Here is a 25,795-nt window from a genome sequence, read left to right on the forward strand (position 1 = left end):
CTACATGCTTTAGTAATTCTATAATTACCTACACAGATTCAAACACCTCTCCATAAAAGAAAAAAAAACTGATGGTGGAGAGGCTAGAGTCAAGTACTGCACTGCCCAGTCATCGTACCTCACATGGTGACGCATGCATTGATGATGCAACTTTCACAACGTCCCTCCTTTCTGAGTGCAGGCCTCCAAAGTTACTTGTGCAACTCCAAATATTTTAGGGATTATAGGTTACTAACACTTTTTTTTTTTTTTTTAAACGCATCCCCGCCATGTAGCGGTAGTGTTGAAACTGCAGTTAAAAAGAGGGACGACTTCCCTCTTTTCATTAATACCGAAGGGCTAATGCGAATATCAACGAATCCTGGAGCTCAGACACAGCCATATGCCGAACCATGTGTTTGCTCCCAGCTGTGAAGCAATGCTTCATTCACAGCGCTAACTGCTGTATTCTCAGAACTCTTATGAGGACCGCTAGGCTATGCGAGCACTCTGAATTGCTGTTTTCAGATAGTGCTCTGTGACTCACTAAGCTTTTTGGGTACATTTGAACCTGAGCTGTTTTTTTTAAAGAAAAACATGTTTTTCAGTCATCGGCCGATATTAGGACATCAACAACATCAGGTTGTTAAAACACCGCAAAACCGACCCACTCACCTGATTTGGAGAGAGAAACTCCTGGTTATTTTCATTCATGTACATGTTGTCACCATCAAACTGTAAACAGAAGTAAAAAGAAAATAACACTCAGTGAATGAAGAAGTTTGAGAAAAAAAAAAAGACCACGGCCTAAACATGAATCCAATTACTTTGTCACATCCTCTCAACCTCAGTTACTCTTCTAGATGTCACTAATTACAGTTCATTAGAGGGGATATAATTAGGCCGGTCAGGCCGGGTAATGAACAGCGGTTTGTTTGACGTGAGGGTGCGTGCGGGGGCCTCAGTGCCATGTCTCTCACCAGAGGAGGCGATAAGGACAGCTAAATGGCAGCGTTAATCACGCCAGCAGCAAGGCCGCCGGTGACCCTCGAGATGGCAAAGAGGGCACGGCACTCTTTAGCGTGCCCTCACTCCGAGGGACCTCGACGCCATGGCAACCCTCAGCTGTGGGGACTGTGAGTGTGCCCGAGGGAGGAAGGGGGGGGTGGGTGGCGGTGGCGTGTTGTCACTCTAGGCACAATTAACACTGCCACCATTCACTGGAAACCACACAGAGAAGGCAGTGCCACAGCCTGGAAAGCTTCATGGTCCTACCAACCACTTGCTCGCCACTAAGCTGATGTTGTGGGAGAATGTGAGACAACTGAGGCAACACACAAAAAACAGCTGAAAAAAAAAAAAACAGCAGCAGGTCCCCAACACTGGGACTTTTTTAAAGTTTTTTTTTTCTCCTACTCTGCTGCTGCACTGTGTCGTGCTTCATAAAAAGTGCCATCTTGGAGTCACTTAATTCACAGACAGACAAGATGAGAAGCTTTTGACATTTACAGAAAATATCCGTTCGCAAAGCACGTACACAAGTTTGTCTAACTCGGGTGATAAAGTCCAACCTTCATGTCTTATGAGTAGTTTCATTACACCTAGGTTCAAACCTTATAGGAATACAAACTAATCATTTCCCTCTCATAGCTCCCTGAAATGTACAGCGCCACAGCTCTGTCATCTCTTAAACTTGTCAGCTGTCATTTCTGTGACAGAGAGAGCAAGGCTATTACCAGCACTGTCTAATTTTTTCTGCTTATTTGACATCTCTCTCATCTCTTCCCCATCTTTCCCTTTCATGCATTCTTAGACTTTATTGTTTCATCTCTGCAATGCAATTTTTTTTTTCTCTCCAAAGGAACCATTAGTGCGTCTACGCAAAATCATTTGTTGCACATGGCAAAGAAAATGAAATCCATTACCTCAGCCATTTTGTGAAGTCACACAATAAACCTGGCTTTGAATCTTAAAAAACAGTCTGGAGATAAATGAGATAACTGTGAAAAAAAAAACGAGGACCCACAATTACAGCAGCAGTGCATGCTTCATAGGTCCTGTTTGTCAGAACCTATAGCACAGCAATTACTTTCATCTGTATTGCTTTTAAAAGCATCACTATTAATGTAAACACAGTCTTCCTATATATTCAGATGGGCTTTCTTCTCTCTGATCACAGCCTTTAATTGTCCCCGTCATAAACCACAGCCTATTTCCTGTAATGCGCTCTTTCTGCCAGAGGCTTCCAATATAATTTAACCAAGAGAAGTGAACGTTGGACTCAAATGCCAGAGCCATCCTACCGAGCTAATTAGACCTACAACTCAATAAAGTACATAATATACACTGTCAGTTTTCAGCAACAGATCCATATAAATTGCATTACAGAATCATTTGATAGTTAAACCAAAGCATCAAAAGCAATAGGAGTATGATTATTTTGTCAGCTGAAGAAACATATATGTGTTCTGAAGTACATCAGCTACGAGGATTCCGGAACATTGTTAATCGACTGAAAGGAATAAAGTTGCCGACAATAAAACTGCATGTTAATCCAATAATTACGAGAGTTCAGACTGTTTATTTTCTTATTCATGAATTAACCTTTTGAAAGTTTGTAAAATAAGTGTATTGGCTGTTCTGCTGCAGATTTCACCCACCAAATCAGAGGCGAAGCTTGTCAGAGATCTAAAAAGAATTGGTAGGCATGTGTGATATCAAGCAAAGTGCTGTGAAAATGTTCAGACGCCAGCAATTTCGTACTTAATTTCAAACGGTTTTTCCAATCAGAACACGCTGAGGGGTACAACCCGTACTGCGATTCATGTTCTGTGTACATTAGCTAATAACAGAAGCACACAAGCCGTGAGGAAGACGAGCATGTGAAAATATAACAGAAGAAGGCCTCATGCAGAATTATTGCATAGACTTCATCACACCGATAGTCAAATTATTACAGTGACCCCCCCCCCCCCCCCCCCCCCCAGAGACTGAGGAAAACACAATGCAACACAAAACAACAGAGAGAAAAAGAAGAGGAAAAAAAAACACTAGCAACAAGACGTTTGTTCAAACAACTGACGCACATCTGACACCAGCTACTCCAGTTTGCAGAGCTAAAAAACACACAACAAGTTCTATAAATAGATCCTGTTTGCGTAAAAACCCAAGCCACTGATGCTGGCTGGGCTTGCTTTCATTGAGATTGTAGCGAGAGATAGACAGATGCAAAATATGAGCCTTGCACTCCATGCATTTGAATTTGCATTCTGAAAAGGCTCCGGTTCCAAGATGGATGCCAATGCTGATGGCCTCTGAATTAACACAACTGGGTATGTATACAGTGAAGTAGTGTTAAGACCTAGACTGTAAGGACCAGATCTCCCCTCCCTGCAGACAGTGAAAAACACAAGCCTCTGTCTTTATGATCCCCTATATATACAGGAATACAAAAACGTAGCAGGACTGTCCAATGTGCCAGAGCACCATGCTTGTGCACAATGTAATGTTCATTAGGCACAATTAATACCATGAACCTCTATTACTGTGAGGAGAAATATAACTGTCTCTATTGACAGGAGATGTGAGAAATGGATCAGAACAGCTGAAGCACTCTAGTGTTTAACATGCAAATATATTCAACCGCAAGGGAAAGAAATCTTCACAAATTCTGCAAGATTATCACTCTTCTGAATAGACAGAAATAAGCTTTACCAGTGGCTGTAATGATGTTGCTATGAGAACCACTGGTGCATTTTTTTTAATAATGATATTAATTGAGGCTGTCTGTGTTGTAATACGACATTCAAATAAACCCAGGCATCCTTGTCAATCACATAACCTACCCAAGAATAACGTTATAAAATCTCTGCTGGCACTTTTCTGAAACAAAGACAATAATGAGAACTTCTAAACTGCAAGCAATACAAATGTATTTTTTTTTTTTTTTTGTTTGGAATTGATATTCAAATTCGGATGATTACAGAAAATGGATGCGTACAGTATGAATAAACAGGATTTCCATGAAATTGGAGCAAGTTATCGGCTAATTTGCACAACGTCGTGCCTGCGAGTGCAATTAAACATGCAAAACACAGGAGCGTTCCTTTCCTGCTGGAACGGGTAAGGAATTACGAAACAGAAACATCACACAGCAATGTACCGTAATTCCTATTGTGTTTGTCCTAGCAACAAAAATCATGAAAAAAAAAAATTGATCAAACTGTTTACTTTTAACATGGGAGTAGTGACCTGTGTGCAGCTGCATTTTAAAAGGTAAGCAAAGTAATATGCCGTTCCAGCACAGAGTTAAGAGATTGCAAAAGACATTGAGCGGAAAGAATGCACACTAGCTGTTCTCTGACTGACAGGGCATTTCTTCTCCAAACAACGCTGCCTTTTATAGGACTCACTATGACCTCTGCTTTCAGAATATATCAAGTGTTTCATTTATTTAAGCGATGCCCCTCATAGTCAGCCTGTCATAAAGTGCTCTCTTGATATAAAGGCCACAAAACCTTGTCTGTCGATTCCATTAAATCTATTAAAACGTCTTGCATTATATCATGTCGGGCACAATGGTTGGCTTCCAAGGGCAGTCTCAAAGAAGACTCACAAAGGGGCTATTTTTTATGAAGAGAGTGGTCTAGAAATCCACACACAGCCAAACAGTATTTTGTGGTGCTCACTCACTGTCTCCTGCACTTCACTTTCTTTCTTTTCATTTCTTTTTTTTTTTTTTTACCTCTGGTCAGCGATTAGCTTTCTGGTCTTCACTGCTAAAAGAAACGCAGTGCTTCCCTTTGACAGGAGGAGAAGGCAGGATTGAGCGGGAGCATCTTTGAAAGTCGCTCGTTTCAACAGGCACAGTTTTTGTCACTCGAGCCTTAAAAGGTTGCGCGGGAGGTTGTTCGAAAGCGGTGGAAAAGCAGCCAAAGACAGCTCGTCTTAATGTGGCTTCTTGCTAACTTTGACTGCCACGATGCAGCCGCGCACATTTTGCTAACTGCCACTCAGCTGCATTCTAGAAACATTAGCAGTGTGAGGAGGATGGTTCATGCGTGAAATGAGGAAAAGCATCAAAGCTCAAGAGACATTCGCTGTTTGGTCATGATCGAGGAAATCGCTCTCCTCGGGACCTGATTCAGCCAAAGAGCAAAAAGGTCTGGCACAAAATGACAATGAATGGAACCCTGGATTGGCTCTCTGAAAAACTTGAACACAGGGAAAGTGTCTGTAGGGACCCTTGTTAGGGTCATCTACATGGTATGTCCAACCAAATAATTTCACTCAGTTTAGTTTTCAAATTAATATCATGCTGTAACTAGCGGTATTGAATTGTTGGCCTCAAACATAAAATGTCCATGACAGCATTGATATCAATCATATACACCCGTGCAAAGTATATGCCTTTCTGCTTTTCAAAGCAGTAATCAATGGAAAGAAAAGAAATACTTTCAGAAAGGAAAAACTTCTGTTGGCCCCCTGTAAGCCTCCACCAATACAGGCAGGTCCTGCTATATGCCACATGCCACAATTTACAACAATCCAAGCTTACGCCATTCATAAAAAGACTGCTATTAATTATCTTATGACCCAAAATGTGCATTTGCAAATGAGAGTGGCTGGGGACTCTTAAGAAAGGCATGGAAACAGCAAAGTATATTCTGTAAGGCAATTAGGATTTGTCTCGCTCCGTCAGGGATGTTTGTTTTTCTTGCGTTGTCTTTATTATTTTAGTTTGTTATTTTCATTCAGTGATCCCGTGACGGGGAGCTGAAGAGGGTTTATTTATTTTACCTGTTGAGCGTCTGTGTGCTGCTTCACCTGTCCTGTCAAATGTTGGCCTGAAGACCTCCTGTCATTCCTCACCTGTCACACAGCATGTGTCACGGCACTGAATATTTACATCACATTTTATATGTGAGGTGAGTATATACAAGTACAGAAATATTTATACAGCATTCATATCTTATAGTTCATCTTATATCTTATCTCATATCTTCAACTCACATCAGATATTTATCTCACAATTTTTGTGAAAAATTAGATTTCTACCCCATGCTCAGAAACCATGCTTGTAGCTTTGCATATGTGGGAAAAAAGGATTTCATTCGTGATGACCCAGTTTGTGACAGGGTTTCCAATAACCCATTGTGTCCAGAAAAAAGGGAGTCATCTCTAACAGTTCAGCTGTTCGGTCCAAAACACTGATTTGTCAATTTGCACATCATTTTAGATGCACCTACATGGAACTTTATACATCACATCTAAAACCTGTACATCTCTGGCCTTGCCGAGGCTTCCATTTAAATGGGAGTTTATCCTCGACTGCACGCTGTCAACATGGCCATTATTCTGTGTCCACTGGAAAAAAAACCCAAAAAAAAAATTATCTTCCAGCCACTTTCTACCCATGCCTGGCATTCAGGCAGCAGTTTTCTATTACAAATCTAATTGCACATTCCGCACAGACAAGGGCTCATTAAGCCTTAATTACACACATGTTGTTTTCTGCAAACATCTCCATTTGGATTGCTTTGCATTGTAATTGACCAGCGGGGACAGCAGTTGGGAGAGATTTTCGCAGATCGCTGTGAATGGAAGGAGCTGCCTTGGAACTAGGTCATGCCTCGCGACAAACAAAACCCTGCTCTAAAATAATATACCCACACAGTGGAAGTAATACTAACAACAGAGCGAATGTGGGAGCTCATGTAATATTTACAGTGCACTAATAGATAGATGGCAGGTTTCTGAGAGCCTCTTTCCTGAGCTGGCTTTTCATTAGTGGATTTCAGAGAAAGCCAACCGCATTAAGAGCGTATGAAGGGGGCACTAAGTCTCTCTCTCTCTCCAGGTTTTTGATCTGTACTTGCACATTCCCTGGCCTTATTTTAAAAGAAAGTAGAGCTTTGTTTAAAGGAAAAAAAACAAGACAGCTTTGTACGGACGCTGCATTTTCGTAGGTGCGCACAATGATATTACTGTTGGATTTCAGTCGGAGCTCTTTAAATTCCATGCCATGCGGACGGGGTCATTGTGGACTTGTAAGACACTGGTCCAGCTCTGCTTCTGGAGCTCAGGCTGCTGGCAAGGCTGCAAGCATCAATGTGAATGCCGCACAGCCCAAAGGGAAAGCTCCCTACTGGGCAGATTTGTGTTCCCCTTAATTTTCTAATGATTCTCATTAGCAACACTCGCTCTGAGTCAACTTGAGTGCCCCCCCCCCCCCCCCCCCCAATTGTACACCCCTGCTAATATGCAAATCACGCAAACACGAATTCAGCACAATCACACATGAGGCAGTGGGTTTGCCCTGCCACTCTGTGCGGTGATAGCATTTCTTTCTTCTGTGTCATTTTAACCTCATCGTAAAAACAATGCATAACAAATACAGCCAAAGCAAAACATGGATCAAGCCAGACCGAGGCGCACGTTCCTCTGCCTATCGATCCTGAGGAAATCTAAGCTGCTGCTCGGAGAGAAGGCTCGTTTTACCGCCATTAATAGCTAATCTTTATGACTCATTGAAATGGCTAGATATAATATTGTGCTTTCAAGGGTCACATCCTCAAGAAGGCCAAGGGGTCCTTGCATGCAGTGGAATGACTGCATTATACTGTATCCCTGCTTTACATTGACAAGTGCACGTGATTGGTCTAGCACTGTAGGTTGAATCTGGGGAAGGCGTCTGATTGGCTGTGCCTGAACACATCTGTCTTTTAAAGGCTTAGTCTGAGCTGGGCGTGTCCAAGGAAACCCTTTCCCTAGGGGTGCATTTTCAAACACAGTTGAAATGAAATAGAAATGTTAATACAGGTGCGGGGTATGCAATGGATTACATGTAAAAATTGTAAAAGCATCTGCTAAATGCCAATAGGTGCAGTACTGGTACCCAAAATTAGCTCAGTTCAGTGAAAATACTAACCTAGAGATGTGGTTGAAGTTAGACAAAAACCTCAAAGGATAACTCATACAGCAATTTCTCTGTAATATATTTCTGCCAAAATTTGTATTTTTTTTTTAAATTTATGTAGTGTGGACTGTAACATCCAATATGCTTATAAACAGGATTGATTCCAGCTCTTACTCTTGACCTTGTTTTGTTCTTCACTGGCTTTCCTTTTTTGGTTTCAATAATTTAAGATAGCTTTAGTTTATCAGTGCCAGTACACTGTGAGTGCAAGAACATTGCCAAGATAAAAAAGAATCTGACTGATGGAGAGTCTTGTCAGTTTACGTAAGAGAATATATCTAGGTGAAATGAATTCCTTGCAACTTTTTAAAAGCTCCTACCAGTACAGTAACCCTCTAGAAATATTCTTACGGGGTTGAATTAATAGGCACTTGGTACAGAATGAGGCTCATGCAATATTTATATCGCACAAATAGATGGCAGTTTTAGTCCACCCCAGCTCTCGGTTTCCCTGTAATTAACTGTGCATGGGTCTAACTCCAACCTGAAACAATCAAAACCTCTCCCTGCATCCTGAAAAAGCAGAACCTGTCATTCCCGGCGAAAAAGCACTGAGCCTTTCAGAGTTGCATTTCAGAGATAGGAGCAAAAAAGAAGTGTGACTAACGAATGGCAGTTCTGATGTCAACACGCCCAGAGCAAACAATGGCAATGTTGCTGACTGCTTCCAATGTTTTATTGTGTCAAAGCATACAGCACACAGTCCCATAAAAAAAAGAAGAAGAAGAAGAAAAAAAAAAAAAAACGCTGCCTGTGGCTATAACAGAACAGGGCTCTGTTGCCGTTAGATAAGGGATGCTGGCCACATTCACCACCTGAATGGTCAGTACCTTGTCAGCTATGCACGGTGTTAGCAGGGCTCCGGTGAGTTTCATTGTTTTCAGACAAACTAATAAGAGTGCTATTCCTATTCTGTTTTTTTTTATCTTTATGTCAAAGTTCTGTTAGAATGCAGCATGATAAATATGCAGCATTCTTCCCACAACCTCACTCACCCAGTAAACAATGGGGGAAAAAAACACACACAGAAAGCCAACCAGCTCACAGCAGCACAGCGAACGATTCAAGATTCTAGCTCACAAGGTGACCAGCTGTCTACAAATTCTAATTGGGAGAAAGGTGTTTTTACTCAAAATGATGTTTTGTTCTGTGGTTGAAAATACACTTGATTGATAGCACTATTACTTGTGTAAACCTAAAAGCCTTAGCTGTCTGCTTTTCCTCATTTCCCTTTACATTGTTGATGCAGTCAGAAGAGGATGCCAGCTATTTCGCACACAGCTGTTAGAGTGCAAGTCTCAATAACATGAAGTGGAGCGGCGAAACTTATCAGACAATCCCCAACAGGGAGGATTTAATTGAGTCTGGCTTCTGTGAGGAGCTTACAAAGTTTTACAAACTCCAGAGAGATGTTTCCACCACCTGGAGTCTCCTAACAAGGTTTGAGAGTCAGAGGATTTAAAAATAAAGCACCATAATACATATTTAATATGTTCATTTATTAGCATTTTGCAAGGGAAAGTAACTGAACATAATGACTAATTAAAACTGCAAACAAGGCTGGAAGAGGGACATCCTAACACTGAATGCAGCCCTTGTTTCCACAGCAGGAAATGCAAAGGTTTGTAAATCTGAACACGTGTAATGGTTATTTCCATTCACGACTCACACATCAAAATAGTTGAAAGTATGACAGCATCTTGCTCTGGGAGGGCTTTTTTTTTTACCAGATAATACCTGCAAACAAACAAACAAGCAAGAATGGGTACAAACACACACACACAGACACACAAACACACACACACACACACACACACACACACACACACACACACACACACACACACACACACACACACACACACACACAGACCATGGTAGAGGCCAGCATGAAACAAAGCACAGGGATTAAATAATGTTAAATACCAAAGAAGAAAAAAAAAAATCAGTGAAGTGTTTTCTTTAAACAATACAATTCAGCAAATATTGTCAACACAGTCAATGGGCTATATATAATAATGAATAAATAATGACTCCAAGGTCAATTGGTAATCAAATATCATAACTGCTCTCAAGTGTGTGGAATCTGAATATTGACATGCCGTACAGTAGGGGAATGCTACCTCCTCAGTAACCTGATTAATGCAGTACACCAGACCGACACCCACATGAGGTCACTGTGCCACAAACTCACCATACTGTATAAGAGCCAATCTTTTAATCAGAGTCAGGAGACATGTTCCCGCCACCGTCCCAACGCCTATCTAGGTGGGTGTCAACAAACAGTATGCACATCCTTGTCCATCTCCCCCTGACAGCCACTTAGCCTTATCGGTAACGTTAAACAGTGGAGCACTGATGGCAAAGATACTGCAGAAGGAACTGAGGTCTCCAAAACAAAAACAACATAAAAAAACCGCATTTGATTTAAAAAAAAAAAAAAAAAAAAAAAAGGTAATGGTGAACACCTTCGCAAAAGTTGTGGAAAAAAAAACGAAATGGTGCACAACGAGAGTGAGGTTACTCTGGCAGGGGAACGGATGCAGCGAAGAACCCACTTTTAACTGAACACTGTAAACAGCAATGGAGCGATAAAGCACAGGATGAATATATCGGGACTGCAAGTTACTGTGCTTTGTCTCTGCTCACCACAACATCTGATAACGGCAATGGAAAAAGTTCTGGTTTCCTTTAGCATATAATTGGTTATCGTAATGCATCTACAGTTCTGTTGCATTTCTTCAAAGAGTTACCAAAAAAAAAAAAAAAAACCGCTCACACAATGAAGTTCGGTTACCCTGACAGTGTCAACTCTAAATCATTACAGTGGGAGAACCAGGCCTGTCATTTTTGTGTTTGTTTATTTTTGTTGGGTTTTGGTGAAGCTTCCTTTCTGCTTCCAGTATGTGAATTGTAAAACAACCTGCACTGTATAATGCTAATAGGACATGAGGGTAGATAAGAGCAATAAAAATAAAATGATGAAACGGTTTAACGGACTACAGTATGGAGAAAAGCTTTTAGGAGGATTATTAATAGCTGGTCTCTGGTATATCTAAGCATAGAGCTGCTCATGTCAATATTTATTCTCTGTGTCCTTTTCCTTTTCCTTGTTTTCATGGAAAACAACATAGAATAGAGCATAGCAGAGAAACATACTATACTGTATACTGTGTATGTGTGTGTGTTGGGTGGGGGGGGGGCAATATGAGCATGTATATATGTGCTTGCTCAAATAGTACATGCCATGTACTGGACGTATGACTGGTCATATGTATTTGATCTTGGTAAACTGTTTTCATGTTTCCTTGTGTGTGTCTGTGTATATCTCATTATCATTTATATGGCAGATAGCAGTAAGTAAACATGGTTGAACTATATATGTACTACCATGAGATCTTGCCAATCAGCTTATTCTCATGATCTGAATGGACAACCACCACAGGAAAGCATTTGCAATATTGGGTTTAGATAACAGATGATTCTTGGCTCTGGAACCGGCTGGGTTTTGTGGAAGTGCTTTGTTAGCAGCTCTGCACTTGATAAATGATTTGGGACATGTGGTCTGAAATATCAATGCAATCTCTATTGTAATTAAAAAAGGAGCCTGCCAACAGCGTTGCACTATTCAGATTGGAACTGGAGGCTGAGTGCTGAGAGATAATTCAGAAACCGCTCGCATGTGATTGGGCTTCAGAACTCAAGACGGAGAGACTTCAAAAATTAAATTAATTTTTGTAGTTCCTCTTGCCCTCACATTTCTGCAAGCAAACACATAAATAAATACATGAATAAATACATGAATAAATAAATAAACACATTGAAAAATGTGCAAATGCACACAGAAGCAATGTATTTATTATGTTGTGCGAACCTGTCAGAAGATGTAGCTGAGACCCGCTACGCATATGCGCGGTGTGAAGGAGAGGTGATAAAGGCAAACCTACCACCAATGTGTTGGTGTCACACAAAGAGTTACACTGCAAGTTACTCTGCTGATCAGTCATTAAGTTCTCGGTTGTGCTCCACAAACACTGTCGCCCTGCTGTGAGCCTTGGCTGTGTGTGTCTTTTTCACATCTCAGATACCGTAAACACTTCTCATAGTGTAGAAAAGATAGACTCCACTAGAAAAGAACAAAACTTTTCTCCAATATTAACATCTGCATGTCCTTGTTTAGTTTGCCTAATGTTGCATTATAGGGAGTCTTGCAATCAGTGCAAATAAAGTTGTGATTAGCAGGCAACAAACACAAAAAACCTTATAACACACACAAAAATCACCACTTTCACATTGTCTGGAGCTGAATCTTACAAGTAACTGAAAGGGGATTTATAATGTACCATGCAGGGAAGGGCTAAGGACATGCGCTGAACTGCAAACTAAAGTAAAATCTATCGCTATGCTGTAATATTTGCAATCCAAAATAGAGAGAATATGTTTGTGTGTGTCAAAATATTTCAGGCAAGGAGAAAATATATGCACGTTCACAGGGAGTGTTCTGGTACTAGACTGAGAGGCAATCATCAACAAATGAAACAGGAGCTAACACTGTTTGCTCCCAAAGAAGTGCTTTTATTTTCACCTCATAAAAAAGTCAATACTTCAATCCAAAACGAAACGATAACATTCCAGTGCACAGTAAACAGTGTGTGGGCTTCTATTTATTTTTCAGCATGTCAAAATATATAAATTATTAGTTCTATGCATACATAATTTAGAGCCGATGCTCTATCTACATTTTGCTGTATACATAGGTGCTTTCCAGTTTGACGGATTATTTGCCTGGCGCTATCGTTTATTTGCAGGTTTGAAATATATCAAGGGACGTCCTTCAAAAAGTTGATAAAGGGGACATTTAGCAAAGAATGAATGGGACATTAATTGGCAAGCTAGTCTAAAGCCTGTTCCCAGCAGGAACCAAGTAGATGAGTGGATTTTTTTATCAGTTCCTCCTCCTCACTCCCAAATTACCAATACCTGAGTGGTGGTCACATGAATTTGCTCTTCGAGAAAACCGTTAATACTGTTAGGTCTCGGAAAACACATTAGCGATGGTCTCACAGATGCAAGTTACACCTGTGATTGCCACTGCTCAATTCCAAAACTGATGGAATGGTCACATGTCAGACTGTCAAATATACAGAAGATGAGGTTGAGGTCGATTCAAATATGGAAATGAAAGGCAACCATATTGATCTCTTTATATGTGTAGTGTAATGAGGTGTAACTCCCACCTCTGAATAAAGCAAAAAGAATAAAGTAATGAATAAGCTAAGCTTACCTTAAGAATTAGTTTCAACAATCAGAAATCAGCTGACAGCTGAGTTAAAAATAGAGATATTAGTGATAAGAAAAGCAGCAAGCAACCATTGAGAAGAGAGAGGTATTCCCAGAGGCTATGTGATGTGAGTGGTGTTGGTTTATGTGGCTAAGGACAATGACACAACATCTCACAACTCTGGTGCTTCTTTTCTGCTCTTTTCGTGTGTCTTTTCAGCCTCGAGGGTTTTGTTTCTGAGGCGACAGCGATCTAGAATAAGCTCTCCAAAGGGAGACCTATCGTTTATCAGTGGGCGTGTTTGGGATGGGCTAGTCCTAGGGGGCTGCTGGCCAGGTCACCCCCGGCGGAGCCCTGGGGTCGGGCACAGTGCTAGCTCCTGATGGGTGTGAAGAGTTGGGGGGAGTGGGGGGGGGGGTACTGAGCTATTTCTCACCCCAGCAGAGGGCAGTCTTTTCCCGCCGGGGTTGGGGCACATTGGCAGTGTGCTGTAGAGCCTAACCCCGCGCTCGCCTGTGCTGTATCTGCTCTGTGAAGAGAGAGAGAGAGGGGAGAGAAAAGAGGGGGAAGGGGGGGGGCTTCAGTCTTAATCGCATCAAGCAACTTCTCGCAACTCCTATCCTTCCCACCCCTCTCGCGAGGCAACCGGGGGTGGGGGGGCTGTCACCCCAGTCACCCCCGTCACCCCCCCGAATTAATGCAGTCGCCGGCTCACAGCAGGGGCAGGTCAGGAGAGACTTAAAAGACCGTTGGTGATCGGAGCGGATCTGGAGGGACCGGAGAGTGGAGGTGCCCCGAAACCCTGTATTGGGGAGCGTGGGAACGGTGTCAGACCCCCAGGGTGCGATGTTTCCCCACCACACCACGCCTGGCCATGCTCTGTGCCACGCTTTGCGCCACGCTCACGGCCAGGCCTCCAATTCGCCACACTTGTTTGGGGAAAACACAAGCTGCCGAAGTCTTAGTGGTGTGGCCGGTGGAAAAAAAAAAAAAAAACACCCAGCAACACGAGTGACACAAGCTGTAATGATTCACAGCGATCCCGTGCCAGCAAGAGCGTGGCTCAGTGACCGGGACGCTACAGCTGACGAGTTAGCCTGTCATTTGCTGACAGGTTTCGCCTCTAGCTTTCTCAAATATTTCCCCCTTTACACACCACACCTCTTATTAGGCCCTGTCCTGGCTCAAGTGCTGCTCGAAGCACCTCGGAGTTGACTCTCGGGTTAAAGAAGACATCCTACAGAGCAGAGAGGTTAGCAACCTGTAACCTGATCGGCATTATGGGTTCATCCTGACTGACAGACAGTGAAAGGAAAAACGATGGCTTTCGCCCTGACGTGGCCGTGAGTCAATCTAACCACAATACGCTCTGTGTAACCATCTTAAGAAAGTGTAACATCGTCTCAGTTTCTCCACACTGTCATGTATTTCAACTCAGAAAGCTGTGCAAGTACAGAAAAGTAGCAACATTTTAAATACGTCTCGCAAGTTTACAGACAGTGCACACTGAATGCAATCTGCAGCACTGCCAGTACCCATGGTAGCCAAACAGCTGACGAAACTGGGTAAACAAAACAAAAAAAAAATTTTTTGTAGCAGCATTAAGTTTAAACCAACCATGAAGGAAACAGCAGCAGGATTCTTTACTAGAACATGGCAACATTGGAACACCCAAAACCTTTTGACCGCCAAGCTGCGAGAGGTGCGGGCTCGGCCTACATTTTACGCCCTGGGCCCTGATTGGTAGATGCGCCGAGAGCCTCTCTGCCGTGGGGTTAGGCTGCGACAGCAGGCGAAAACAAAACGGAGCAGCGTGGAGCGTCGAGCGCACGCTGCAAAAATCTCACGCGCCACGGCCAAGCGCACGCACGCTGAGAGAGAGAGAGGCTCCGCTCCAGATTGCGGTGCAGCGAGACAAGTTTAACAGCGGGGTGAGGAAAAAACGAGCCCCGGCCAATCAGAGCTCTCTCGCCCCGCCGTCGCCGTGTTCCTGTCAGTCACATGCCTGTGGCAGTGTGGCACTCAGTAAATGCACCGAACACGTTTGGATCGCCGCCCCTGGAAACGCTTCTGCCAACCCGCCTGCCACACCCCGCTGACCTGAGATCAGCCAAAAAAAAGTGAAAAAGCAACACCAGGGCGCACACCCAAGGGTCTGTCAGCGTTCACGGGAACCGTTACTTATATAAAAAAAAAAAAAAAAAAAACGCTCAGGTGAGCAGGTGACAATCCAAACTAAGGGACTGCTGTTTTTCAGTGATTTTTCAGTTTTCAGTGATTTGCATGTTGCATTTCTGTTAAGTTTTGAAATTAAATCCTTTTAAACAGTTGAAAATATTTGAAAACTACACAGAAGATGCTACTCGCATCTTCTGTCTGACTGCAACATGCACTACACATACAATAGACCGCATGTGTGTATTTGTGATCCATTTTTAAATTCATACAATAATAACTCTATCATCTTTCTCTCTCTTTCTATATATACGTATATATACATATAAAATACATACATACATACGCATACACATATTGGACAGAGAGAGAGAGAAGTATTTGTAAATAAGGAGGATTAGGCATTTCACTCTTCGGTAAAAAAAAACCCCTGGCTTATATTCATTGCTCCCATTCCGCAGTTCAAATAAGGACTAGCAGGTTCTCCCAGGGGAAGGTCCTACGCTGGGTCCCACAGACTCCATTTCAGACTCCCAGTGCTGCACTGTCATAATGAGCAGACACAAGATGGTACGAGGGTGGGGGGTGGGGAGCTAAAGAGGTGAGGGCTGAGGGCTGAACAGTCTCCTGACTGCGACTGTTACCATGGATGCCTTAGGAGGGCCGTGATAAATTAGCCCAGCATAGGTAATGCAAACAGGTTTTGTATGAGGCTACACTCAGGAGTCCTGTACGGTTAACGCCGGCATGGAGCTGATGGATCTGCCCGCTATCCTCTCCTGGGGACACTGGCAGCCGGGGGGAGATGGCCGTTCGTTTACCACCAGCTGTGTGGCTAGTGTAGCTTTCCTCTTCGGCTGCATCAGAATGGTTTGTTCTCTTTAAGGGGTTGACTGAAGCCTGCTTATATTGTTGGGCTACAGTGTGGCATAGGGGCGAGGAATGGGGCTTGTAACTGAGAGGTTGCTGGTTTGATTCCCCATTGGGGCACTGCTGCTGCTGTTCCCTTAGGCAAGGTACTTCACCCAGATCTGGCTCAGTAAAAATCCAGCTGTATAAGTGGATAACATGTAATAACATAATGTAATAATATGCGACGTGGCCTCAACCATGTCTACATGTCTACAGCACTCAATAGACGTAGCCCTTTGTTTCATTTGCAGATATGTCATTAATAACCTAAGCTGAATGGCAAATACTTCTGCAGGGGAGTGCACAGTGAAAGTGCATGTGTTTCAGAGCAGAGTTCTCCGAACTATCAAATCCTATAGAGAGCTGTGCATAACCCCCTATACAAAGGAACTGCCATGTAGCCCATCCTGAAACAAACGCATTCATTGCGTCGCATTGTCTGTGAGCTGGCTATGAATATGAATTCCTCAACACACACACACACACACACACATCTCTATGTAGCTTTAGAGGGAAGATCAGTGGAAAAGGGAAATTCAGATTAATGATACATTAACAGCTCATTACTCTTGGGGATAGCCATTTCAGTTAGCATAAACACTAGCAGACATGGGTGCACTGGAGTAGGGTGGGGTGGGGAGGGGACGGGAGGGGGAGGTGGGGATGGCTCCAACACTGAAGTTATGATGCCTTTCCTTAGAGTGAACACATGCCATTTTGACATTAGAAAAAAAAAGAAACGTCTTAAGTAAATTATGAGAAAAATGGTTTACTCAAAGAGCAATTTACACCAGTCGCGCTGCTCAGTGACTGAGAGTTATTACAGCTGATTCGAAATTCTAATCATTATTGTTGTGGGACTACACCTTTTTTTCCATTTCCTACAGATGAAAACCCCCACAGTACGATTCACAAGCTTTATAAAATAATAACAGCTCTTTCACCTTAGTGCTAATGCACTCATGCTTATGACTACTAAATTATTTACTTTTAATGAAGTGCCTCCAGCAATATTTTTAAGTCTCAGCGATCATTGGAGCCCTATGAATTATCAACATGAAATACTTTGCTACACACATTTCAATTATACTTTCCATTTTAAATATGAAAAAAGCTTTTTAGACGTGTTTGAGATCTAAAAAAAAGCACCCTACTCCAATTTGTCCTGACATTTAATAACGATTTGATTATGGCTTTTCATACTCAGTTTTTTTTAAATGAATGAATATGGCCATTTGTGGTGTGATCCGAGATAAACCCCGTACTTTAAATAAATCTTGAAACAGTTATTTTCCTGGTGATGTCTTTCTCTCGGTCACTCTGCGAAATGGATCGGTACACCGTACCTCGCCGCGGATCGGCCCGAAGCCCTCCGGGGTGTCATTACGCAAATTAGGGAAATTCAATTTGAAGCGATCGCGGGAGAATTGATAATTAAGATCACCTGGGGCGCCAAGGGATTGTCACTCAGTGAATGGGCTGATGACACCTGTAATCTAGCCCCACTCGCTCGTTCAGAGAGGGGAACTCTTTTTTTTTTTCTGTATCCACGGGTACTGATTGCTCATAAGAGTTCACCACATAGAGAGACGGCACTTGACTCCAGGCAACCCACACAAACACACTGAGTGCAGGCTCCAATGGGAACTGACTCCACCTCGCGGAGGGCAAAACGCTTAGATTCAAATACATCAACGTAAGGAAGTCGGACAGAGATAAACCTGGCGTAGAGGGAACCCGAGAGCTTGCTTAAAAATGAGTCCTTTCAGGGTTATACCAGAAGACAGGAAAAAAAATACATGTGAGAGTAATCTTCTACCATCATTTAATGGTTTCCAGATGCAGGAAATGTCCTCCATGTATTCTAAATAGGGATCAAAGAACAAAATTGTTTAAAGAAAATGCAGGTTGAAGTTGTGGCTATGCACTGTTCCTGATATGATTCACAGAGAAAAGTATAGATTTATATGAAGTCATCATTAATCATGAGCAAACCTGCTGGGAGCATTTTACCATCTGTAACTCATAGACTGGGCAACTTTACGAGACAGGAGATTGACTTCAGCAGTTCAGGAATCTGATACATTCTCTTTTTACAATGCAAGGACGCTCAGTAATGGAGTTTGATGATTCCCAGTTTATTCCGACCCACCTGGCTCTTAAACCTTTTTCTCGTGAATTACACATTGCTTATCTTGATTGGTATGAATGACGGTGAAATTCTTTTCTGGAACAAGCACGTTTTGTCTGCTAGAACAAGGCATTCTGATTGAGAAACCTCATGATGGCTGTTTTGAATTCAGCTGCAGAGATCAGCAGTCTTTGTGATTGAAGTGACCGATTGTGTGAGTGTGTGTGTGTGTGTGTGTGTGTGTGTGTGTCTGTGGTTGCCTGAGAGTTTGTGCTTGAGCACAAAGGTGTGATCACGTCTGTGTATGTGTGTGTGTGCGTGCATGAGTATGTGTATGTGTGTGTGTGTGTGTGTGTGCATGCACATGTGTATGTGTATGTATGTATGTGTGTGTGTGTGTGTGTGTCTGTGGTGGCCTGAGACAGTTTGTGCTAGTGCACATGTGTGTCAGCGAGAGAGCGTGTGTGTGTTTGTGTGTGTATGGGCCTGCCTGTAACACAAGTATCATGAAACATTGGTGCTCTCCACATACAATGTCCTTGCTTCATCTGCACGTGGTTAAATCACTTTTGCTGGAGAGGAGCTGAACTGCAGTAGACTGGAGCAGGGTGCACATGCGGTCTGTAGTGTATGGTGTCTGCAGGATATACGCCACAGAAATTCCAGCTGACATCAGCAAGAGATGTTGGATTGTCAGAAACACTTTTAACAGAGCAATACAAAGACCGCAGGTTTAAAAGCGTATGAATTCACCTGGGTTTGCCGCCAGCATGCGGAAAGAGCAAGCTGGGCTGGTACGTCTGCTAGAAAAAGTGATTCAGTTCTGCTTCACTGCTGCCTAAATTTAAAGGACTTTTACCTTACTGAGAATTACTTGATTAAAATTCATGCGAATCAACACTGGCCTTACGGGAGTGCAACTGAGATGCATACAATGACAAGCGCTCAGTATAATTATCTTTTTCAAAATATTTCTATTCAGACCAAAGAAATAATAGGCCTTATCAGTACTTTGACATACTTTGTTCTTCATGAAAATTCTGGAATGCTTATTATGATGTAAAATACGGCCTTCAGTCATTGTTTTCCGAGGGCATTGTTTGGAACCTTGCTGAATAGCGGGCCTTATCAAAGACTTCATTTTAAATGTTACTGTTGCTTTCTGACTGCTCTTTTGCTGCTAGAATCGCAGTGAATCATGATGAATCATTCTGTGGTTAGAACGCGGCGAAATCAAATTGCGGCGCGATGAATTTCATTCCTAAACAGCCCGCTCCTGCACATTCTGATCTAACGCTGTTTTCCCTTAAAGCAGAAACACACTACTTTCATTTCAAAGTGATTTAGGGATTATTTCCCGGGCTCTTCCATAAAAATGCATTAAAATAATCTGCCATTTGCAGGTTTCATCTTCACAAAGGAACAACCCCCTTCCCCCCTCGTCCTCTCCCTCTTCCCAATCTACTTACTGCCATCTGTTCTTTCAGTGAATCCTAGCAGAATGCACAATTCAGAAAGCACCACATTTCCCTCTATGTCACTGCCTTGTCATAGAGACAGTACCACACGGCCACGCCCGCTATATGGCAGCCATTGTGCTCAAAGGACTGAGAAGCCACATTCTGCCTCTCTATGGAACTAACAATTAAGGTCACTTGATTTTACCTCGTGGAAGAGGAGGGTTGTATAGTCTTACACTGTATTGTACCTCTTGTGGAAGCAGCTCAGTTTTACAGTCGTTTCGCTGGAGGATGAGCAAGGAATGTTCTGGAATCTGAGCGTGTATGAAAAATTTTGAGGTAACAGCGGGGTGTGGTCACTGCTCACACAGAGGAATCAGCTGAATGCCATGTGAGAGGATGTCATTCCGACGGCTGATGCTCAGAGTCGCTGAGATCCAGGGAGACCTCCGAGCAGTGGCTCTGTGTGTGTGTGTGCGTGTGTGTGCGCATGAATACAGGCAGGAGGATGGGGCCCTAACACTGAGCTGTACACAAACTTTTGCTGACAGTGACAACCATACAAGCACACACACACACACACACAAGCACATACATGTACTAATGCACTTAAGCACACATGGCACACAGTCACACCCAGGGACATGTGTTCATAGATGTGAGTGACAGTGTGATGTCTAACGATGACTTTTATTGACCCTTGCACCATGATAAGTCAAAAAGAAAACACTGTTTGGCTTCAAACAGAGCCAGCAAAGTATTTTTTGAAATTCCACGTCTTTCTGACCTTTTGACCTTCATCCAGTTTCAGCACAACCATCTACCTTCAGCTAATGCACAAACGTCCCCTCCGAACTGCTTAACGCACTCGTCACATTACATTTCTTTGTGCTGCCGATGAACAGAGTGACACGCCACCAATGCCGTCTCTCGGCGCATGCTGCTGTGGCAAGTATTGTTCAAAGGCTGACAGTTGGAGGCGACTGTCGATCAAGGCGTCTGCACCAATGCGCTACTATTCAGGCTTCTTTGTTTGATAATGTTTCCTACCCCTGTTGGCGCACTATTTAAAAGACTCTTTTTCTCCAGTATGTACACTTTTCCCGCACCCTGTGATGAACACAAATAGCTTTCATTCTGGCAGAAGTGTCTGTTTATCGCAGTAGGCATCAAAGAGGTGCAAATGTGTAAAAACTATCCAAATCCCCACAGACACTTCAGACTTCACAGACGCCTCTCGCGGCGCGCGCTAAATTGTTTACTCACAGGTCACTCTCGCGCTCTGTGCCACAGAGATAACTAGTCATTAGCTCCGTGGCGATGGCACGCGGAAGATACGGAAACCAGGGAGGCAGCCTCAAACGCGGCCGCGGCGTTACCGCGGCGCCCTCCTACCTGTTTAGGTAGATTACACCGCGGGGCGGTTTCGCCGCCGCTCCTGATTGCTGGCGTTCGCTGTTCACCGGGGGGGTGAGCCGCGCCACGCCGCGCCGATCTGGCCACCTGTAGCTACTCTGGGGGTTACCGCGGCAGGTGCCTCCTGCTGCACAACTCTATCGTTACCGCGGATGACTGGAACGTCAGCGGGTGAGGGGGAGAGGTGCAAACGAGCAGGAGATGGGGGGTTTCTCAGCGGGACTGACGGATAATCGGCCGGTGTAAGGAGATCCACACCGCCGCCGTGGTAACACTCCACCTAGGCTGGGCCGTACGGCTACACGGCACTCCACTGGCGTGGGCGCGAGAGGGAGAGGGAGGTAAAACCGGGGTGCGAATTCACAAATACGCCGCAGACCCGAAATCGCTGTCACTGGTGCACCACCGCTTACCAGCAATATTTCCATTAAAAATTTGATTGACAGCGTACGAATGAAAACACTGCTTTCCCACAGATTCTTTCTTGAGGATAAAGTGGGCTGTATACTTACAACCGTGGGTGTGACTGAAAATGCCAGATAGAGCTGACCAGCTCAAGAGTTTGCTCTGTTGGGTCTCTGTGGAAAGCCAGTCAAAAGACCTGTCGCTGTGCGTGTTTCCACTTATTAGCAAGTTAGCAGGATGCAGTGCTAAAAAGGCTAGCGTCGGTGGGAAAACGACGAGGAGCAATACCAGGCGATTCAGCGTGTAAGTTTGCTTGTCCTTTATCACTCACATCTAAATAAAAAGCAGTGTGGGACGAAAGTTGGAAACGGCAGACAAGCGAATGTATCACAATGAGCTGTGATGTGCCTTTTTTTTTTTTTTTACATTTTCATATTATGTTTTACGGTGTCAAAAAAAAAAAAAAAACTGTATTGTTGGAAAGCTCTGTGGTTTAGTTCACGGCTGAAAAGTTCCTTGGCTTGCTCCCATTACAGGACACATGCTCCACAATGCTGTCTCTGTCTGTGCTCTCTCCCTCTCTCCCTTGGCCATAAAAAGCAGTACACCACAGAGTTCCGCACCTGCTGCATGCTTTGGTGACCAAACCTGGTGTCACATTTGTACTTGCTCAGGAAAACTGCTTTTGCCAATGTGTTTTTTTTTTTTTCCCGCCAGGATATTTTTTTTTTCTCTTCTGGGTTTTAATTTACTACCAGCAGATAATCTGAGTGTGAATTGTGGTGCTTTGCCTGGGAGGCATCTTCTTTGGTGGAGCTATTCATCACCTCTAAATATAGGCCTTACAGCCTCAGTCAGTCGCCCAGAGAATCTGCCAGCTGCCCTCCAACCCCGTGAGTAACTGCGTTACGCAACCGAGAGCCCTGCGATTGCTCGGTCCCGGCAAACATCCTCATTTCGAGCTACATCAACAGGAACCAGTGAGAGTGTTTATTGGCCTCCCGCTAAAACCGCCGCAAAATGAATCATGTTTTCAATTGCGCAACATCTTGGGCCTGGCACCGCCATAAAACACAGGCAGTATTTTCACGCAAAACTGAAACTGAGACTACACAAAGCAAGTAAGTTCAAAACATGACAACCAATCTAATTCAAATTCAAAACTCAAATGTACACCTTTTCCACACGAACTTCACACTCACATAAACAGATGTTTGTTTTCTTAAATTTGAATTTTATTTTTCGTTATGGTAGGGCACAGGTCACAGGATACAGCTGGTGTCCTGAGTCGGCAGATGGGAACTTGGTATCTATTCAGTCTGCATGTAGTGTACTTCGCCCCTTACCCTGGAGCACAGAAATAAAGCAAGTCCTGTTCTTTCACAGCTTAAACAGCATTATTTGTTTCATCTCCAAAACTGACAAAGTTCACCTTGTTTAAAAGGCCAAACGAAGGAGGAAAAAAAAAAATACAGGCCATCACTCGTTACAATTCATCACTGAAAGTTGAGGAGGAAGAAAATGCATTTTGTTGAGACTGAACAGAGGCCCTGCGTTCACTAAGCAGCCCTGAGAGCGGGGTCCTTCAGAGAGGCGGGGGGAGGCATAAACCCAGGCGGCTGTTGCCTCACATTCCTCTGACGGGCGGAGCCCCCCCCCCCCCCCCCCCCCCCGCCGCATGCTGTTGAGCACGGAGGAGCACTCTGCGGAGGCACACGTGCGTTACATTAAGCCGGGATTCTGTGCAAATAATACGCGCCTCGACAAATTCCTTCCAAACCCTGCTGATGCAACAGCTTACGTTACAGGTAACACAATACCCAGGCGGCCGGGCGGCGGACCTTGTTACATTACCCGTAATGGAAAGCACAAATGGCTCCGCTATGAAATGAATGCACCATCCGCAATGGCCTGTTTTTTTTTTTTTAGAAAGAAATGTAAAGATGACAAACGATTTGCAGCATCTGACCTTAAACCAACCTCTTGCAATGAGGGACCTCCTTTCAGGCTAATGATAAGATAATAAGCCTGAAAGCTACCATTTTATATCCTCTCCCACCCACCTTTCACTGTTATTCTCCCACATAATCAGCTCTTTCTTCTGCGCTGCTACTCGCGGCCTGTAGATTTGCTGCGCGATTTCGGAGCCAAACTGACCGGTAATGGTATGTTTTCTTTGGTGTCTGTTGGGGGGGAGTCCCTGCAGAAAGGCACCAGTCTGCAGACATTATCTTTACAAACACACAGTATGAGTTTCCTGTGGCCACGAGCTCTGTTTGCCGTGTGGAAGGTACGTTGGGTACCAGGCCCTGTTGGAGTCTGTGCTGCATTGCTCAGAGATGACAGAACCAACAGTAATATAAGAACAGCTCTCGAGTCACTTTTGGTCACATTTTGGGAGCGGCGTGCTGTGACACAGAATGCGGTAACACAACAAAGCTTTTATGGATGCAAACCAAAGTCGGAAATAATCCACAGGAACCTAAATGCCAAAAATGGCTGTCAAAGTACGAGTGAAAGTGGGTGTTCGAGATTGCTAATTTATTTTTAACTTGCCCACGTATTTATCCAAATGAAATGCTCCTTTACATGTTATGAAGATGAAAAGTCAAAGCAACAGCAATAACTCTAGACTCTAGAGAGTGTTTCTTACTTCTCATTAATTAGTTACTGTCATCTGGTGGTTGCTTCAAGGTACTACAGTACTTTTCACACCTACAACACTTAATTACCACAATGTTGCTGAGACCAGAAACGTGTTTGATTCACTAATGATAATCTACCCGAGGAGGAAAGGAGACTGATTTGTTTGGACAATAAATAAACGGAATTGTGCTTTAGTTGTGCTTTCCTAGGAATCAGCCGTTTAAAGATGCCATTAATATTGAACATTTCCTAACATGTTCTAAGCTTCTCTGCCTGCCGTCAGCATGCTACTGTGGTCATTCTTCATGCACTGATGTAGATAAAAAGCTAAAACTGTATTGTTGGAAAGCTCATCATTTATGTGTGGTTTTGTTCACTTTTACTTTAATGCAAGAAGTGTACTCCGTGTATTAAATAATTACATCAAGAAGTATGATATGCAGGTACTGTAGATATAACACTTTAGTGAATTCACACCTAATCATCCGGGTACATCTACACAAGACTGCTTTCACTGCAGTACTCGGGAAGAAAAGAGAATCAACATTACATTATTGGCATTTAGTAGATGCTCTTATCCAGAGCAACTTACATCAACTACAGGTTTTTACAATGTTATCCATTTATACAGCTCAATATTTACTGGTGCAATTACAGGTTAAGTACCTTGCCTAGGGGTACAGCAGCAGTGCCCCCATGGGGAATTGGACCAACAACCTTTTGGTCACGAGTCCTGCTCCTTAACCCCTATGCTACACCGCTACCCATCAAGCCTTCCTCACAAACTGCAGCAGCACAAGCAGCTTCCTCTCAGAATCACAGCCCATCTATATTTCACCACTTTTATCACCGTTTTGTGAGCGTACCTCAAGATCAAGCTCATCGAAAATGAACTTGCTTGTACCTAAACATGACACACTATTACACTGGCTTCCCTGATCAAATCACGCCCAGCTGGTAAGAGCTGTCCGTAAGCGTGAGGAAACGCCTGGATTCAAACACCTAGCAGCAGAGCGGTCCACTCCTCACCAAAAAAAAAAAAAAACAGGCAAAGATGTGCGCGCGCTTCGCTGTGACTCAACGATCCAAACGGCGCTTTGATCTGAGACGTTCCGCACGTTCCCGCTACGATCTGGGAATTGTCCCGAATTAGCATTTTTTTTTTTTCCTGTTTCGGGGCACGCGGAACTGGGCCGGGGGTCAGCGGCTGCCTTGTTCGGTGCTCGGGGTGGGGGGGGTTGGGGGGGGTGTATGAGGAGCGGGTGTCAGGAGCCGCGCAGCTCCGTGCCAGCTCCCTAATGAGCCTGTCAGGGTCGGTTAAAGACGGGCCCCTCCCTCCGGTGGCTGCGGCCTGTAGACAGCTCTTATTAGCCGGGTAATGGCATGCCACAGGGGCAGATTACGCTGGCACT

General features: G+C 43.7%; 1 protein-coding gene across 5 annotated transcripts in view; it reads right to left on the bottom strand.

Annotated features, from left to right (window-relative positions):
• tox2 (TOX high mobility group box family member 2) overlaps positions 1 to 25,795 on the bottom strand; it is a 118,226-nt gene that overhangs the window by 56,640 nt on the left and 35,791 nt on the right. For 2 of the 5 annotated variants that reach the window (XM_036531435.1, XM_036531432.1), the window contains exons 2-3: positions 13,675 to 13,767; positions 655 to 714 (exon numbers count right to left, since the gene is read on the bottom strand). The exons of 1 other annotated variant lie outside the window; for it this stretch is intronic. In XM_036531435.1, coding sequence (XP_036387328.1) covers positions 655 to 714; positions 13,675 to 13,767 — 153 coding nt within the window. The remainder of the gene's footprint in view (positions 1 to 654; positions 715 to 13,674; positions 13,768 to 25,795) is intronic. 2 more of the 5 variants (XM_036531436.1, XM_036531433.1) reach the window with 1 other exon arrangement.

Source organism: Megalops cyprinoides, chromosome 6, assembly GCF_013368585.1.
Source record: "Megalops cyprinoides isolate fMegCyp1 chromosome 6, fMegCyp1.pri, whole genome shotgun sequence".
Classification (NCBI taxonomy): Eukaryota; Metazoa; Chordata; class Actinopteri; order Elopiformes; family Megalopidae; genus Megalops; species Megalops cyprinoides.